A 19,215-nucleotide genomic window follows, 5' to 3' on the forward strand; every position below is an offset into this window, starting at 1 on the left:
ATTTAAAATAATCTCTCAGCTATGCAGGAAAACTTTCTGAGTGTTGAACCCTGTGACAGGAAACGTGTCAGTTTTAATTAATTTTCTATAATGTCCACCATCACTTTCTTCTACCAATGACTCTGCTCCTTTTTTATCTCCTGCCATCAGTCTGAGTGTCACAAAGCAAATGAGATGAAAGAATGAGAGAAAAAGAGATGATTGCATGGTTTAGATTAGTGTGTGTGAGAGAGAGAGAGAGAGAGAGAGAGAGAGATGATAGCACTTCTGTCATATGACTCACACTGATATCATTTTCAAACACTGCAGGCTGGATGATGAACCCCATCTCTCTCTCTCTCTCTCTCTCTCTCTCTGAACCAGAATGAATCAGTGTCAGTGAATCAGAGTGAATAAGAATCAATCAGTTCATACAGTTTAACATTAAATCTTTATTTAAACTATATTAATTGATATATTACATATTTTAGAGCAAATATCTTTGATGTTACACTTTAATAATATCGCATGAAGAAGTCCAGACTTTATTAAGACTTGGCGTGAAGTGGCCCATAAAGACTGTGCATTTTTCTGCTTTATTCACACTCGATCTCACACTGTTCAACACTCCACTCTGAAACAGTGCTGCTGTTGTCATGGTAACCAGGAAACTTCGTTTCTGGCTGCTTTAACATTAATTCTTAGAAAAACAGGTAACAGTGCGGAGGAGTTTACAGGACAGATGCTAATCACTGGGGCAGAACATCAGTGATTAATTTAATATTGATTTACAGACACAGAACTGAGTCGCTGAACCGGACTCCTGACTCGTGACCGTGACTCGTGGAGATTAATTTAGATTTATTATATATATAAAAATTTGAATTGATATAAAGAAATAAAAATATGTAGCTGTGACATAGCTTTTCCAGAAGGAGTGGCTATCATGGGGCGTGGTCATGAAGGGGATTGATAATCAGTGGGTGGTAACACCACTGGACTGATTTGCATATGATAACATTTCAGTAGTTCAGGGAAACGAGTCACCTGTGACTATACGAGTGTGAACCAGAGGGGGCGCTACAGAGGCTGCAGCTTTATTTATTTTACAGCATGGGACAGACAGACAGACAGACAGACAAGTGGATCAGTAGTTGTGAGCCTTTATTTATTGATGCTGTGACAATCACATGACCTCTATCACATTCTCTCTTTTCTCTGTGTCCTAATTCCATGTTAAATCAGAATCTTCTCTTTTAACTCACTTTATCTGCACTTGTTTGCAAATTTTTTTCTTTCTTTAATGTCAATCCTGATGTTTTTCATTGAGCACAGAGAATAAGTCTCACACACACACACACACACACACACACACACACACACACACACAGTTAAGAAATCTGGAGCCCCTGACTGCTTGTTCCTCGCTGCGTGTGGAACCATTTGCTCAGAGGAGTTCCACCTTTCTGGGGCTGAAGCACATCGAGGTCAAGACAGAACATCATGGCACTCCATCTTAAAGTCGATTATCAATGATAAAAAATGTTCCGTCATTTCAAAATGCAGAAGTAGGCAACTGTGATTATGCGATGTACCCTAGCAACCGTGTTGATAGGAAGTGGACGAATGTGGTGAGTATGCGTGGAAGGAGTTGTGAGACAGAGCTCACAGCTTCTCATGAATCTCCTGCACTATGGACATAGATCTGGAGAAGCTCTTATTGTATTATATGCTGTAGGCTAGTGGTGCAGTGGTCATCATTGTTTGCCTCACAGCAAGAAGGTTCTGGGTTCTCTCCATGTCTGTGTGGGTTCCTCCAGGTATCTGGTTTCCCCCGCAGTCCAAACACATGGATTTGGTCAACTGGCTCCTCTAAATCCCCCAGAGGTGTGAGTGTGATGGTTGTGCATCTCTGTATAGCCCTGTGATAGATTGGTGACCCACCCAGAGTGAACTCTGCCGCTTCCCTGAACTCAGCTGGGATTGGCTCCAGCTTCCCCCTGACGAATAAGCGGAGTAGATAATGGATGGATGGATGATGCAGGTCCATCATGAACAGCTAGAGGTGATCATTACTGCTGTAGCGGTTCATCACTATTGAGCTCCTGATGCACTCAAAGTTTAAACATTAACAGTCCCATGAAGAACGCCGTAGCCACCTTTTCCAGTCTCTACAATACTAATCCCCCTCTTGGGACTGAAATTTATTTCTGAAATCAAACTCAGGCCATTTAGTTAAAAACAAAGTAGTTGCTAATGTTCAATCAAATGTTTTTAATGGAGAAGCAGCAACATTGGTGTATTTAGTGAATCTGAATAAAGACACACTGGGTTCCTCAAACTCCCATGGCACACTTCACGTCGCCTCCCAACACATGCTCTGAGAAATCCTCCAAGTGGAACCTTTCAGGAAACTAAAGAACCTTTTATCCAGAGAACCAGTGAAGAACCTTTATTCTGCATGTGTGAATATCATCACTGAGAAGAGAAGTGTTCTCTGACTGAGCTGTCGTTGGGTTTGAGTCTTTAAGAGGTAATAAATATGAGCACTGTTTCCGTGGGAACCGTTCAGAGCTCAGAGGCAGAAGGCTGATTACACACTCGGCTATTCTCAGGTTCCATCAACTGTTCAGGATTCAGGACGTGTTAAATATTGTGTGTTTTGTGTGTGTGTGTGTCCTGAGGAAATCCTGTTTTGTCTTTTGTGTGAATTCAGTTGCTGTCTCACCTCCATAAGGCTGCTGTTTATTATAATGTTCTCTCTGGGTCCTCCATCTGTCTCTCCATCAGTCTGTCTGTTTATAAAGCAAAACACACCAATGAAGGTTAAACCAGCTTAAAGAGACAGAGAGATGTGGTCTTTTATACACACACACACACTGGTCTCATTCACACCTGGGATTAGGAAAGTGTCTCCAGCGAGCACTCGTGATCACGTATCATACAGCTGGAGAACGGCTGTCACATGTTTACTCCTCTTCTCCCCGTGTGTATTTTCCCCAATCCTATCTCACATTAATATATGAACTGTTTCAGAGATTTTAAGCGTGTGCTCTGCTAACAAAACGTGTAAATGAATGAGACGAGACGGCAAGTGAAGCGCTGAAAAGCAGCTGTTGGGTGTCTGCTGTTACAGCATGGTGTTTATCTCTAACTCCAGCAGCACATCGGCTCCACAGTCTCAGTGAGACGACAGATTTACCTGTGAGGGCGATGACGCAGGCCATCAGTCAGTCCATTGCTGTCTGGGACACAGCGAGACACATTCGCATTTACACTCCAGATGTGCAGTGGCTGTATGTGTCCAAGATCATCTCCACATGTGGGTCAAGTGATGGGATCCCAATCTGGACGCTTTCACACCTGCACTGTACTGACCACTTACCATCTGACCGCCAATGCCATGTGTGAACAGGGTCTAACACACACACACACACACACACACACACACACACACACTAAATAACAAAGGAAATAGTGCACACTTTGTTTCTGTATGGTGGGGGATTGTGGCTAATTGGGGAATCTAATCATCTGCTTTCTTCATCATAATATCGTTGCACCATTTGTTGTGCCAGATGCTCTCTCTCTCTCTCTCTCGTTCTTTGGGCAAATAATTTTACTCCTGACATTCGATCCTCATCTACTTCACTCAAACTGAGACTTTTACAACACCACTTAAGATGGCAGTCAATAGAATTCATCCAATGGGAAATGGATGAAAGAGAGTGTTAAAAATAGGATTGGAACATAGCCAAGAACCCAAACACACGCACACACACGTCAGGAGTGAGAGATGGGTTTATATCCAGAATCAATCTACCAAACAGGCCTGTCTCACCATAAAGGACCAGAGAGAGAAAGAACTGACTGCAGCTTTTATTGCTGTGAATGAAGGGTCACAGCACCCCCTGGTGTCTGAGGTTCACATTGAGCTGAGTGAACAACAACTCCTGATCATTGCTCCAGTTTTCTCTCTCATACACCAATCAGCCATAACATTATGACCACTGACGGATGACGTGAAGAACGTTGATCATCCGTGTTATGGGGTATGGAGGTTAGCCCATATGGTCCAACCCCTGTAGAACAAACTACTGAAACAGTTAATACTGACACTTTTCTGTTTTAGCCAGCATTAGTTTACTACAGGAGCTCTTCTGTGGGACTGGACTATATGGGCTAGCCTTCGACACCCACGACCCTGTCACCGGTTCACCTTCCTTGGACCACTTTTGATAGATACGAAACACTGCATACCAGGAACACCCCACAAGATGTGTCATTTTGGAGCTGATCAGACCCAGTCTTCTCACCATCACTATCTGGCCCTTGTCAAAGTCACTCAGATCCTTACACTCATCCATTTTTCTTGCTTCCAACACATCAACTTCGAGAACTGACTGTTCCCTTGCTATCTAATAAACCCACCCCTTGACAGGTGCCACTGTAATGAGATAATCAGTGTTATTCACTTCACCTGTCAGTGGGTTTAATGTTATGGCTGATGAGTGTAAACTGCAGTTCAAAGAGACAAATATCAGTGTGGTGGCTTCCAAAAGAACAAAACTTTCTTTTCTAATGGAATGTTACTCTCTGATGGCAGATGATGACGTTCCCCTCAGTGTGGTGAGTGAAATGCCGAAAGTTTGAATAGAAATGTAGAATGAGTCAGGATTCGGTTCTTTTCCTTTAAAGCGCGCACACTCGAGCTCCAGACTCCACACGCTGGTGTAAAAGCTGACGTTAGATCAGATCCATCAGCGACATCTGATTCCACGCTTCAGTGGAAGAATTCAGACTGGAGGAAAATCTGATCTACAGGATAAAGGAGTTAGAACGTGATCATATGACCACCGTCACACATTTACTGACATTTAAACAAGAAACACTGCAGAATCAACAACATTGACTATTTCATATTTTACACAGTTCTGTTTATTTTTAGTTAAAATAAATAAATTCCCACATTGTCAGTGTGAGCTCCGAGGTTTGGAGTTTCTCTGTGTTCTGCATCACTGCCTCATTTCTACATCATCACAGTTCACCCTGCATTTCTCTCACAAATCAGTTCCTGAATCAGACTCTGACCTGGTAATGTTCAGATTACAGAAGTGTATAAAGTTTTAATAACGCCACAGGGATCCGAGCCGAGCCCATTTCAGTGCGTCTGTGTGAATCAGTCACGCTGTTTCTCTCTTCCCTTCTTCCACTAAACTGAAGAAACACTGTGTGGTTTTTACACGTCTGTCACAGAACATTTGGGTTTTAACCCTCTCCTCTCCTGGTTTTATGCCGACTGAGACTCGCACTGTTTTTCTGAGACGTGAATAAAAGGTGTTGGTGTGTGAAGGCCTCCAGGAGCTCCACTGTACGTCTGAGACTTGAACTCAATTCAATTCGAGAGCAGACGTGTAGAAATTAAGTCTTCATCACCATCATCTAAAAGTTTTGAGGGGTTTTTATCGTGACAGTTTCTGCACAGACGATGTCAGCGTTATAATCAGTAAGTGTGTGTGTAACACTGACAGGATTAAACTAACCTCAGTACAGATGTATTTATTCTCACAACACCACTGTTTATTAACCTCTCTCACACACACACACACACACACACACACACACACTACGGCTGGACAGAGACAGATGGCAGGTTAACGTAGCTCTTCAGTGCAGGGAGGGGCCTGATCTTACGCCCTGCCCAGCCACCCTTCCTCTTCCACAGTCCACTCGAGGGTCTGATCCCAAACCAGCGGTTTCTCCCTGCCTTCCCTATCACACGCTTATTATGGTCTACATTTGAAACACGGCCCACCGTCGCCACACACGTCTCACACACCTGCAGAGAGAGAGAGAGAGAGAGAGAGAGAGAGAGAGAGAGAGAAAACGTAATTTATTGGGGGGGCAGCTGTACCCTGTGGTGTGTGGGTGTAAAAATGCTGAAGCGTGCTGCATTCACACGGTGTAACTGAACTATGAAAACACAGGGGGGCGCTGTGGCCCACCTGCAGCGTGAAGGTGCTGCGAGTGGGCCACGAGAAATCATTTACAATCAATAAATAAAAACAAATAAAAGGTTTTTAAATTTTTCAATTGTATAATTAAATTTGAAATAACCAAAAATATTGATAAAATACCTACAATTAAAAAAAGCAATCAGAACTAAGAGCAAAGCCATGGGAGTTAAATCCCGTGTTGTCCCTTAATTATTTATTTGTCTACCTATTTATTTATTTATTTATTTATTTATCTATCCATCTATCTGACGAATATCTGGAACTTATCTAAGACCTCACCACTGGCAGGGAAAGAGTTAAACAGGAGGGGCAGCGATCAGGTGGGAAAAGGAAAGCGGTGAATGGACCATGAACATCAACAAGTGCATACTGAAAGATGTGGAAACGTCGGTCTGATTCAACACTCAAATGATATCTTCTGTGTTTCCTTTACAAGCATCTCCGATTGGATCTTTAAATAATATCAGCTGGCTTTTTCTCATGGTCTATCAGATGTATTCCATTCAGCGAGCATGATACTGAACGAGTCCAAGACGAGTGGCATATACAGTGGGGCAAAAAAGTATTTAGTCAGTCACCAATTGTGCAAGTTCTCCCACTTAAAAAGATGAGAGAGGCCTGTAATTTTCATCCTAAGTACACTTCAACTATGAGAGACAGAATGAGAAAAAAAAATCCAGAAAATCACATTGTCTGATTTTTAAAGAATTTATTTGCAAATTATGGTGGAAAATAAGTATTTGGTCAATAACAAAAGTTCATCTCAATACTTTGTTATATACCCTTTGTTGGCAATGACAGAGGTCAAACGTTTTCTGTAAGTCTTCACAAGGTTTTCACACACTGTTGCTGGTATTTTGGCCCATTCCTCCATGCAGATCTCCTCTCGAGCAGTGATGTTTTGGGGCTGTCACTGGGCAACACGGACTTTCAACTCCCTCTAAAGATTTTCTATGGGGTTGAGATCTGGAGACTGGCTAGGCCACTCCAGGACCTTGAAATGCTTCTTATGAAGCCACTCCTTCGTTGCCCGGGCAGTGTGTTTGGGATCATTGTCATGCTGAAAGACCCAGCCACGTTTCATCTTCAATGCCCTTGCTGATGGAAGGAGGTTTTCACTCAAAATCTCACGATACATGGCCCCATTCATTCTTTCCTTTACACGGATCAGTCGTCCTGGTCCCTTTGCAGAAAAACAGCCCCAAAGCATGATGTTTCCACCCCCATGCTTCACAGTAGGTATGGTGTTCTTTGGATGCAACTCAGCATTCTTTCTCCTCCAAACACGACAAGTTGAGTTTTTACCAAAAAGTTCTATTTTGGTTTCATCTGACCATATGACATTCTCCCAATCCTCTTCTGGATCATCCAAATGCTCTCTAGCAAACTTCAGACGGGCCTGGACATGTACTGGCTTAAGCAGGGGGACACGTCTGGCACTGCAGGATTTGAGTCCCTGGCGGCGTAGTGTGTTACTGATGGTAGCCTTTGTTACTTTGGTCCCAGCTCTCTGCAGGTCATTCACTAGGTCCCCCCGTGTGGTTCTGGGATTTTTGCTCACCGTTCTTGTGATCATTTTGACCCCACGGGGTGAGATCTTGCGTGGAGCCCCAGATCGAGGGAGATCATCAGTGGTCTTGTATGTCTTCCATTTTCTAATAATTGCTCCCACAGTTGATTTCTTCACACCAAGCTGCTTACCTATTGCAGATTCAGTCTTCCCAGCCTGGTGCAGGTCTACAATTTTGTTTCTGGTGTCCTTTGACAGCTCTTTGGTCTTGGCCATAGTGGAGTTTGGAGTGTGACTGTTTGAGGTTGTGGACAGGTGTCTTTCATACTGATAACGAGTTCAAACAGGTGCCATTAATACAGGTAACGAGCGGAGGACAGAGGAGCCTCTTAAAGAAGTTGTTACAGGTCTGTGAGAGCCAGAAATCTTGCTTGTTTGTAGGTGACCAAATACTTATTTTACCGAGGAATTTACCAATTAATTCATTAAAAATGCTACAATGTGATTTCCTGGATTCTTCCCCCCCATTCTGTCTCTCATAGTTGAAGTGTACCTATGATGAAAATTACAGGCCTCTCTCATCTTTTTAAGTGGGAGAACTTGCACAATTGGTGGCTGAATAAATACTTTTTTGCCCCACTGTATCTGATAGACCACAAAAAAGCCAGGTCAATAATATTATTATTAATTATTATATCTCACACACATATTCGCTGGAACAACTGCGACAGTTTACTGCAAGCATCGCTGAACAAAGAAATGGTTCTGCCTCATGCACAGCAGAAAACTCCCTCATTGGATATTCATATCAGTTCCGACGTGTGACGTCATGTTGTCTTGACAACTATGCAATATCGTAAACCATATTCAACACTCGTTCTCCGTCGGGTAGAGTGATGTAATACATGTAGGATAAGCAATATGCTAACAATATTGCATGCTATCATACCAAATGAATGAAACCCACTAGAAGGGAACAGAACACGTTTTTATTCCATCAAAAAAAGTGTCCTGTATATACAGTGGTGCTTGAAAGTTTGTGAACCCTTTAGAATTTTCTATATTTCTGCATAAATATGACCTAAAACATCATCAGATTTTCACACAAGTCCTAAAAGTAGATAAAGAGAACCCAGTTAAACAAATGAGACAAAAATATTATACTTGGTCATTTATTTATTGAGGAAAATGATCCAATATTACATATCTGTGAGTGGCAAAAGTATGTGAACCTCTAGGATTAGCAGTTAATTTGAAGGTGAAATTAGAGTCAGGTGTTTTCAATCAATGGGATGACAATCAGGTGTGAGTGGGCACCCTGTTTTATTTAAAGAACAGGGATCTATCAAAGTCTGAGCTTCACAACACATGTTTGCGGAAGTGTATCATGGCATGAACAAAGGAGATTTCTGAGGACCTCAGAAAAAGCGTTGTTGATGCTCATCAGGCTGGAAAAGGTTACAAAACCATCTCTAAAGAGTTTGGACTCCACCAATCCACAGTCAGACAGATTGTGTACAAATGGAGGAAATTCAAGGCCATTGTTACCCTCCCCAGGAGTGGTCGACCAACAAAGATCACTCCAAGAGCAAGGCGTGTAATAGTCCGCGAGGTCACAAAGGACCCCAGGGTAACTTCTAAGCAACTGAAGGCCTCTCTCACATTGGCCAACATTAATGTTCATGAGTCCACCATCAGGAGAACACTGAACAACAATGGTGTGCATGGCAGGGTTGCAAGGAGAAAGCCCCTGCTCTCCAAAAAGAACATTGTTGCTCGTCTGCAGTTTGCTAAAGATCATGTGGACAAGCCAGAAGGCTATTGGAAAAATGTTTTGTGGACAGATGAGACAAAAATAGAACTTTTTGGTTTAAATGAGAAGCGTTATGTTTGGAGAAAGGAAAACACTGCATTCCAGCATAAGAACCTTATCCCATCTGTGAAACATGGTGGTGGTAGTATCATGGTTTGGGCCTGTTTTGCTGCATCTGGGCCAGGACGGCTTGCCATCATTGATGGAACAATGAATTCTGAATTATACCAGCGAATTCTAAAGGAAAATGTCAGGACATCTGTCCATGAACTGAATCTCAAGAGAAGGTGGGTCATGCAGCAAGACAATGACCCTAAGCACACAAGTTGTTCTACCACAGAATGGTTAAAGAAGAATAAAGTTAATGTTCTGGAATGGCCAAGTCAAAGTCCTGACCTTAATCCAATGGAAATGTTGTGGAAGGACCTGAAGCGAGCAGTTCATGTGAGGAAACCCACCAACATCCCAGAGTTGAAGCTGTTCTGTATGGAGGAACGGGCTAAAATTCCTCCAAGCCGGTGTGCAGGACTGATCAACAGTTACCGCAAACGTTTAGTTGCAGTTATTGCCGCACAAGGGGGTCACACCAGATACTGAAAGCAAAGGTTCACATACTTTTGCCACTCACAGATATGTAATATTGGATCATTTTCCTCAATAAATAAATGACCAAGTATAATATTTTTGTCTCATTTGTTTAACTGGGTTCTCTTTATCTACTTTTAGGACTTGTGTGAAAATCTGATGATGTTTTAGGTCATATTTATGCAGAAATATAGAAAATTCTAAAGAGTTCACAAACTTTCAAGCACCACTGTATAATAATGTGAAATATTGCAGCTGTAAACAGCCAGGATACAAGCTGAACAATTCACTATTTACTTTAATTCTGACGTTCGTTACTTTATAAATTGGTGGTGGGGTGGGGATTATTAATTACCGCTGTATTGCTGAGTATTCACACAGACTTGCTCTGTTTATGAAATAAAATTATTTGGGGAAATCCTTCAGCTCAGAGTTGATCAGAGCTTTGGGACTCTCTGCTCCACTGGATAATTTGGGACCACCAAGCCAGTTCGAGGGCCAGTTCAGAGCTGGTTCTTCACCCATCAACGACCAAAGAACTGGCTCTCAGTCAGGAAAACTGGTTCCAGAACAGCACCAACACACTATTGTTCTAGAACCAAGAACTGATTACGTCAGGGGTTGGGGGCGGTATTATCACAACCAACTAAAAACACTGTGACTGCTATTTAAAAAAAATAAATAAATAAAAAACCTGCGAGTGTGGCATTTAGTCTGATGAATCCGAGAGTCGGTGAGCGTAGTTGTGTTTGGTGCCCGCGCTGCTGGGAATGCAGAGGCGTGTACAGACACACACAGTGATGTAATAACGTGGCTCTGTGGCTGCTCTCAAACGTGGAAAACAAACCAGGTCTCACACGGTTCACAAGTTTAATCCGGTCCAAACCGGCACCAGTACCAGCTCAGAATGAACACCTAACCCACACTGGAGGAAAGAGGGGGATCAGTGCACAGAATTGTCATGTGACTCTGTGGGCCGGTCTTACCTGGATCTGCTGTTTGGAAGGCAACTGAACGATAGCAGTTCCATTTACTTTACGCAGGAGAACACCGCACGTCCCTACACACACACACAAAGTTTGAGTCGCACACACACCACCAACCCACCCTCACAGTTTAGCAAGAGTCGCACACACTCACCTGCTGCGCGGATGTACTGCGCTCCTTTCCCTGGTTGGAGCTCCAGGTTGTTGATCAGAGTTCCGACAGGAAGTGCGCCCAGTGGGTGGGCATCACCCTCATTGGCCAACACAGCCATCCGGCCAATCACAGATGAGCTTTTAATCAGGTCACCAGCCTGCATGTTTTCTGTGGCGATGATCCAACGCTTATGGTTTCCCCCCGCTACCAGAGCAATGTCACCTGACCTGAGGGGAAAAAAACAACAGTGTGGCTTTGTAGCGAAAGAGTATGGGTGCTAAACTGGCCTGCCTGCCTCCCATTGAAAATGTGTGGTGGGTTATGAAGCACAAAATACACCAACAGAGACCCCACAGTGTTGAGTAACTGAAGTCATATATCGAGCAAGAATGGGGCAGAATTTCACTTTCAAAACTTCAACAATTTGTGTCTTAGTTCACAAATATTTCCTGGGTGTTGGTAAAGAAAAAAAATGCAACACAGCAGTAAACATGCCCCATCCCAGCTTTTTTTGTGTATACATACCTGCAGGGATCATAGCGCACTTCGATCACTCTCTCCTCGGTCTGAGTGCCCTTCTCTTTCCCTGGTTCAAAGCGCAGGCGGTGGAAGTCGATCATTCTGTACCTCTGTTTGTGGCCCCCTCCAATGCCCCGCCTACGGATCTTCCCTACAGGCCACACAGTGGAAAACAATAAAGTCTACACTTCTGAGTGCACTAACACTCCAGCATTCTAGTACACAACATTCCAACACACAGCCAGTCAGGATTCAGCTACCTCACGAGTTCACTTCTAAAGCTCCCTATGCCCTCTGTAGTGCACTATACTGCAGTCAGGAAGATAATTTAAAGTAAGACACCTAAATAAATTCACTCTTTCCTATGACTCCATGAAAATACAGGTAGTTATGATCATTTTCACCCACAATGTGATTGTGAATAATAAGCCTTTGATAATAAAGTGAAAAACACCAAAGTGGCACGATGGAGCAGATGGGAACTGCAGCGCCTTGTTGTGACGGAGATCGGGGAATCTCCAGAAACTGGACGTGTGTGCACAGCGTCTGACCCAGGACTTTGAAACATCATTTTCCATCAGTACAAAGGAAGAGAGACACGCCCAGTCACTTATTAACATGGCAGTTTATTTAGAAATGTTATGGTATTAATGCAGTGCTCCTTTGTGGTACTTTACAATAATGAAAAGGTTTTAAATTAATACTGACACCTAAATAATTTCACTCTTCTCCATGACTCCGTGAAAATAAAGCAATCTGGCAGACAGATGATGCACTCTACTGTACACACACTCCATTACTCCCGAGTGTTGAAAATGCTTGAAAACAAACCCAGGCTTGAACAGTGAGTGGGTACTCTTAGGTAGCTGGGAAAATATTTTATTTTAGCCTTCAAGTAGTAAAATAAGTAGAGTAGATCTAAACTAGCACTGTTCTGGTACACTGGCTGCAATCTAGTGACGACTTTCCACTACACTTGTCTCCATTACGTCACACCTGCCCGCCGTGGTGCATGAATGAGGCTGACTCTCGTGTGCGCGCCCTCAATGACTCACCTGCACAGGATTAAGGCGCAATCAGTGCACCTATATAAGGACCTGGAAAACACTTGCAGACTGTGAAGTACTGCGTTGCTAACACATTACTGAGCTTTAGTTCCTATTTGCTTATCTTGGTTTCCGATCCTTGATTTCCTGTTTCTCGTGTTTATTTCCTGCCTAGCCTTTGATTGTCCGTTTGTGCCTCACTCGACCTATTGCCCGTTTCACTGTTCGTCGGTTTATGCTCACTGATTCGGATTGTTTGCCTGTTTTCACTTTTCTTAATAATAAACTATCTTCTGCACTTAAGTCCGTCTCCCACCCGTTCCTGACAGAATACTTCGCCCACCTGACACACCAAGCGACATCTCTCTGTGCCACTCTGTGCTTTCAGGTGGTCACTGTTCGGTAGGCAGTCGCCGAATTGGAACAAAAACAATTTTATCTTGGCCTGAGTTATAACTTATTGACAGGAATTACTATTATACTAACGATTACGTCAGTAAAAAAGACAACAGCTGGTATTGGTAATTATTAATGTAAACAAAAGCAGGTGGTCTGTTCCACTCGTCCCTCCACCGTGTCCACTCGTCAGCTTGCTGAGATCTGAGCGGCACTCACTCACCTCACTGTGGTGGTCAGTGTGACGGTCCTGATACGGCTCAAACCAGTAAGGCTCCATCCCGAGTCCTACATTCTTCCTCTCCTCCAACTAACTCGTCTTCACCCCCATCATACAAGATATGCGCTGTGTCCAAAATCACTCACTATAAAGTGGACTCTATAGGGGAGTTCGCCGTTTTGTAGTGCTGTCTGCATGTATCGTTAGAATTATTACACCCTATATAGTGCACTCATAGGAAGCAGCAAAGAAGAAAAGTATTCAGCCTTGATTTACAACCCTGATTCCAAAAAAGTTGGGACAAAGTACAAATTGTAAATAAAAACGGAATGCAATGATGTGGAAGTTTCAAAATTCCATATTTTATTCAGAATAGAACATAGATGACATATCAAATGTTTAAACTGAGAAAATGTATCATTTAAAGAGAAAAATTAGGTGATTTTAAATTTCATGACAACAACACATCTCAAAAAAGTTGGGACAAGGCCATGTTTCCCACTGTGAGACATCCCCTTTTCTCTTTACAACAGTCTGTAAACGTCTGGGGACTGAGGAGACAAGTTGCTCAAGTTTAGGGATAGGAATGTTAACCCATTCTTGTCTAATGTAGGATTCTAGTTGCTCAACTGTCTTGGGTCTTTTTTGTCGTATCTTCCGTTTTATGATGCGCCAAATGTTTTCTATGGGTGAAAGATCTGGACTGCAGGCTGGCCAGTTCAGTACCCGGACCCTTCTTCTACGCAGCCATGATGCTGTAATTGATGCAGTATGTGGTTTGGCATTGTCATGTTGGAAAATGCAAGGTCTTCCCTGAAAGAGACGTCGTCTGGATGGGAGCATATGTTGCTCTAGAACCTGGATATACCTTTCAGCATTGATGGTGTCTTTCCAGATGTGTAAGCTGCCCATGCCACACACACTAATGCAACCCCATACCATCAGAGATGCAGGCTTCTGAACTGAGCGCTGATAACAACTTGGGTCGTCCTTCTCCTCTTTAGTCCGAATGACACGGCGTCCCTGATTTCCATAAAGAACTTCAAATTTTGATTCGTCTGACCACAGAACAGTTTTCCACTTTGCCACAGTCCATTTTAAATGAGCCTTGGCCCAGAGAAGACGTCTGCGCTTCTGGATCATGTTTAGATACGGCTTCTTCTTTGAACTATAGAGTTTTAGCTGGCAACGGCGGATGGCACGGTGAATTGTGCTCACAGATAATGTTCTCTGGAAATATTCCTGAGCCCATTTTGTGATTTCCAATACAGAAGCATGCCTGTATGTGATGCAGTGCCGTCTAAGGGCCCGAAGATCACGGGCACCCAGTATGGTTTTCCGGCCATGACCCTTACGCACAGAGATTCTTCCAGATTCTCTGACTCTTTTGATGATATTATGCACTGTAGATGATGATATGCTCAAACTCTTTGCAATTTTACACTGTCGAACTCCTTTCTGATATTGCTCCACTATTTGTCGGCGCAGAATTAGGGGGATTGGTGATCCTCTTCCCATCTTTACTTCTGAGAGCCGCTGCCACTCCAAGATGCTCTTTTTATACCCAGTCATGTTAATGACCTATTGCCAATTGACCTAATGAGTTGCAATTTGGTCCTCCAGCTGTTCCTTTTTTGTACCTTTAACTTTTCCAGCCTCTTATTGCCCCTGTCCCAACTTTTTTGAGATGTGTTGCTGTCATGAAATTTCAAATGAGCCAATATTTGGCATGAAATTTCAAAATGTCTCACTTTCGACATTTGATATGTTGTCTGTGTTCTATTGTGAATACAATATCAGTTTTTGAGATTTGTAAATTATTGCATTCCGTTTTTATTTACAATTTGTACTTTGTCCTAACTTTTTTGGAATCAGGGTTGTAAAAGAACTGGAAGCTGCAGCAGACACAAAGTACTGTGTATTGATTAATGTGGGAAATACACTCAGTATAATATGGATTTATCACAAAAACACATGCATGTGTTTATTATTTTGAAACCCACCAGCCGACTGATCTGGCATGTTTTAATTGTGCGACAGTAATGACGTAAATAACGGCGTGATGGACTAGTGTCCAAAAATGTTTTTACATTTTTTTTAAGAAGAAGAAACCTTTATTGGTCACATGCACACTTCAAGCACAGTGAAATTCATCCTCTGCATTTAACCCATCTGAAGCAGTGAACACACACACACACACACACACCCAGAGCAGTGGGCAGCCACACCAGAGCGCCCGGGGAGCAGTCAGGGGTTCGGTACCTCATTCAAGGGCACCTCAGCCCAAGGCCGCCCCACGTCAACCTAACTGCATGTCCAATGAGCCCACTATACAGTCTTCTATATAGAATTCCCTAGATAGTGAGTAGGGAGCAGTGAATGAATGAGTGATTTCAGACACAGCTCACATTCTATCATGAAAACATGTTCTGTCAGCGCATCTTCCAGGCAGGGGTTCCCCGATCTATGTGATTTCCGGTTTGGGCCATTCTCGGCAGAAGGGAAGGGAATTCCAGGCATCGCTTTGTGACGGGAAGTTTAAATGTTTTATTTTGTTGAGTTTTCATCTCCATACCTTGTGATTACATCCAAAATTAAAAGTTTGTTTTAAAATCTATAAAATGACACTGAGGAGACCTGTTCGTGTCAGTATCACTCTAACGTTCACTCCCTGCTCCCTAATCAAGTGCACTACCCAGGGCAGATCAGGAGCAGACCCGTGTTAGCTTTTTGATCAAAAGTCGTGCACTCAGACTGAGTGTGTATCAGTCTTACTGTCTCGTCACACACACACACAGGAGAGACAGACAGGGGGATAGATTAGGGATAAAATTAGCTCATGTTTTAAGTCGTTCAAATTCTGTAAAGCTGCTTTGCGACAATGTTTATTGTTAAAAGCGCGATACAAATAAATTTGACTTGACAGACAGGTGAAAGAATGAGACAGGTGTACCTGTGTAGTCCCTCCCTCCAGTCTTCTTCATTCCGATTGGCCGGACCGTGTATTTATCCGTCTGTTTCCACAGTGTCCTGTTCTGTGGGCGGGGCATGGTGGTGGTGAAAAAGCGAACAGCGTGTGGCCTCAGAAGTGTGGCCATGCCCACTGCACCTCCCACAGCAGGAGGAGTGCACAACTATGGGAGACAAACCAGACACACAAAATAAACATTTATAAACATGAATATGAAGTTAGACGCAACGTTTGTGACTCAAATTAAATTACATGTAATTATTTATCTAAAACAAAAAAATAAAGTTATAATTGTGACAGACAGACAGAGAGAGACAGACAGAGAGAGAGAGAGACAGAGAGAAACAGTACTAACCGGAGCTGAAAGAACCCTGGAGCTGAGAGAGAACGCTCCGAGAGCACGACACAGAGACACCACTGACATTTCACCCCGAGAACCTCAACTTGCTGCAGAAACAAAAACACACAGACCCCATACAAAGTCTTCACTCCGTAACCATGACACACTCAGTCTGGACCGGTGTAAAGTAACACACACTTCTCCAGAAATAAAATAATAACATCAGCTTTTCCAGGATTCCTGTGGGATGGGGTTCAGTTTCATGATTTATCACGTGACTGGGACGAGAATCACAACAACTTGTCCTGTTTTATAGATAAACACAGTTCTAATATGAATAAACACCATTTTTTCCCCATTCTGAACATAACGCTCATGTGTTTTGCATCCGCTTCTCTTCTCTCCTGTCTGCTCCGGTCGCTGGCAGTCACCTGACCCGTGTACGATGTGATTGGACTGAGGACACGAGGGCGAGTGAGACTGGGGGAAGACAGCGCTGCTACACTGAGGAAAGGACAAAGAGCCATCCATCACACTGACAGAGAAGTTCTTCAGAGTTGAGTGTGATCATGTCAAATCTCTGCATGCTGTCTGCGAGACGTGTAAAGTCGTTACGAAAAACACCCCTGACCCGGGCTGAGGGTCCTTCAGAATCACACCTGGAAAGCAGGTGACAGTGAAATTCATGAATTGTATTTTCTACAGTAAGTGACGGACTCCTGCCCTCCAAAAGAGCCAGAAACCAGGACGGAGCAGCTGGTCCTCGTTACAGACGGCACAGGGAGCCCTGCTCACTCAGTGCGTTTACATGCACATAGAGAAAATCTAATTTCTGCCGTAGCTCGACTGAAATCGAAGTTCTAAATGCCATGTAAACACCTTAGCTCAGCTGAAATCGAACCGAACTGGATTTCTCGTACTCGAGCTACGCGACCTAGATTATGCGATTGTAGCCGAGCTACTTAGTACATGTAACCCTATCGAGCTACGTAGTCGAGCTACTTACTTCCCTTCCGGAAGTGACGAGTGACGAGACCACAAGCGGGAAACACAACAGCCTCGGTCGGCATGACAACAGTAGTAGTAGCGAGCAGCAGAAGAGGTCAGGAGGAACAAGGAGAACGAACTTCTCGTTCTTCTTGTGAACACGGAACTGATAACTTTGTTTATACTCTTGAATAGCTCTTCTTCATGACGACAACCGGAAGTGTACCAACACGATGGGGCGTGTAGCGCCACCTGTGGCTCGGGTGCACAATGTACCTCACACAATAGCTCGATTTCCTTGTGTGCATGTAGGATTGGATTTCTCTGGCACCCTGCTGGGACCCTTAGCTCGATTACCGACAGCAGCTCGATTTGGATGTGCATGTAAACGCACTGAGTGTGGTGCTGATGGTTTTGTGCCCTTTAGTGAAATCAGCTTTGGATGAAGGAAATGGCTCTGTAATGCTGGAGTGGTTTTGTGGGATTGGGACGGGACAGCAGTGAAACTCCACTCCTGGGTCACTCTGTAACTCTGATGTACATGTGGTTCGATCTCAAACTATTCCACTGTGACATTAATGAAGTGCCCCTGGACCCGGAAGTGCATTCCATTAAACTGAATATACATCAGTCATTGAATTACAGAACTGTGTTGTATTTGAGCATAAACCTGAGACAATAAACAGATCAATCTTTAAAACGTGCGTTTAGTGATGTTTCATAAAACACCGAATTATTTCACTCTTTAAGCGACTGATATTACAAATGGCACATTACTTCGCTTAACTTCTCCTCATTCAGCCACAGGATTTAAAATCTCTTTTAACGCACATAACTAAATTTAATCGCATTTAATTTAAACAGAAGAGAAGAGAGGAGCTCCTCACCCTGATCCGCAAACCCTCGGCACACGGCGCCCGTCAGCAGCGCATCTGTGGGAAGCGTCGCGCTGTGATGACGTCGTAGATGGCCGCTTGCAGTGAGTGAGTGCCATCTAGCGGTTAACGTCCACACTGCAGTTTAATATTCGCAATTCATGATAAAAGAAATTCTTACACACCGCATACAGCCAAATCACACACACACACACACACACACCACCTAACTGACGGTTTGTTCGTAAATAATCCCACGTTATTTTTTTAAAAGCAAATTAAAAATAAGTGCTGGATTAAACACCATCTCTCATGTAAATAAACAAAATCTCGTTGTGCGGTGATCAGGTGTTCCTGAGACACGTTGCCTTGCACTTCTGATCGGGTTCCCGGTGGTGGGCCACGTTCGTTGTATGTACGGACGGATTCTGTACGATCATCTCATCTCATTATCTGTAGCCGCTTTATCCTGTTCTACAGGGTCGCAGGCGAGCTGGATCCTATCCCAGCTGACTACGGGCGAAAGGCGGGGTTCACCCTGGACAAGTCGCCAGGTCATCACAGGGTATCTCTATGTGTGCGGGGCAGAGCAGTGGGCTGTAGAGGCAGACTGTCACCCATGTCCTCTGCCTCCTTAAAGATAGCCTCAAAGTGTTCTGTGTTTCGTTTTAATTTCAAACTGTCTCGGACAAGGGAGACCGCAGAGAGCATGCCCTCCACTGTCTGGGTGTTTTTTTGCAGAGATGCATTTAGTGTTTCTAATTCACTGATCACATCTAAGGCAAGCATAAGGCCCAGTTGCAGTCATCTGATCTAG

General features: G+C 43.5%; 1 protein-coding gene across 1 annotated transcript; it reads right to left on the minus strand.

The window, feature by feature from the left end:
- Nucleotides 1-5,523: 5,523 nt before the first annotated feature.
- Nucleotides 5,524-18,490, minus strand: mrpl2 (mitochondrial ribosomal protein L2). Its single transcript, XM_060925056.1, has 7 exons — nt 18,411-18,490; nt 16,552-16,643; nt 16,179-16,359; nt 11,570-11,714; nt 11,045-11,271; nt 10,891-10,964; nt 5,524-5,818 (listed from the first exon to the last, which is right to left on the minus strand). Exons 2-7 carry the CDS (start codon nt 16,618-16,620, stop codon nt 5,606-5,608), a joined length of 909 nt encoding a protein of 302 aa, XP_060781039.1. The 5' UTR covers nt 16,621-16,643; nt 18,411-18,490; the 3' UTR covers nt 5,524-5,605.
- Nucleotides 18,491-19,215: the final 725 nt, after the last annotated feature.

Source organism: Neoarius graeffei, chromosome 7, assembly GCF_027579695.1.
Source record: "Neoarius graeffei isolate fNeoGra1 chromosome 7, fNeoGra1.pri, whole genome shotgun sequence".
Taxonomy (NCBI): domain Eukaryota; kingdom Metazoa; phylum Chordata; class Actinopteri; order Siluriformes; family Ariidae; genus Neoarius; species Neoarius graeffei.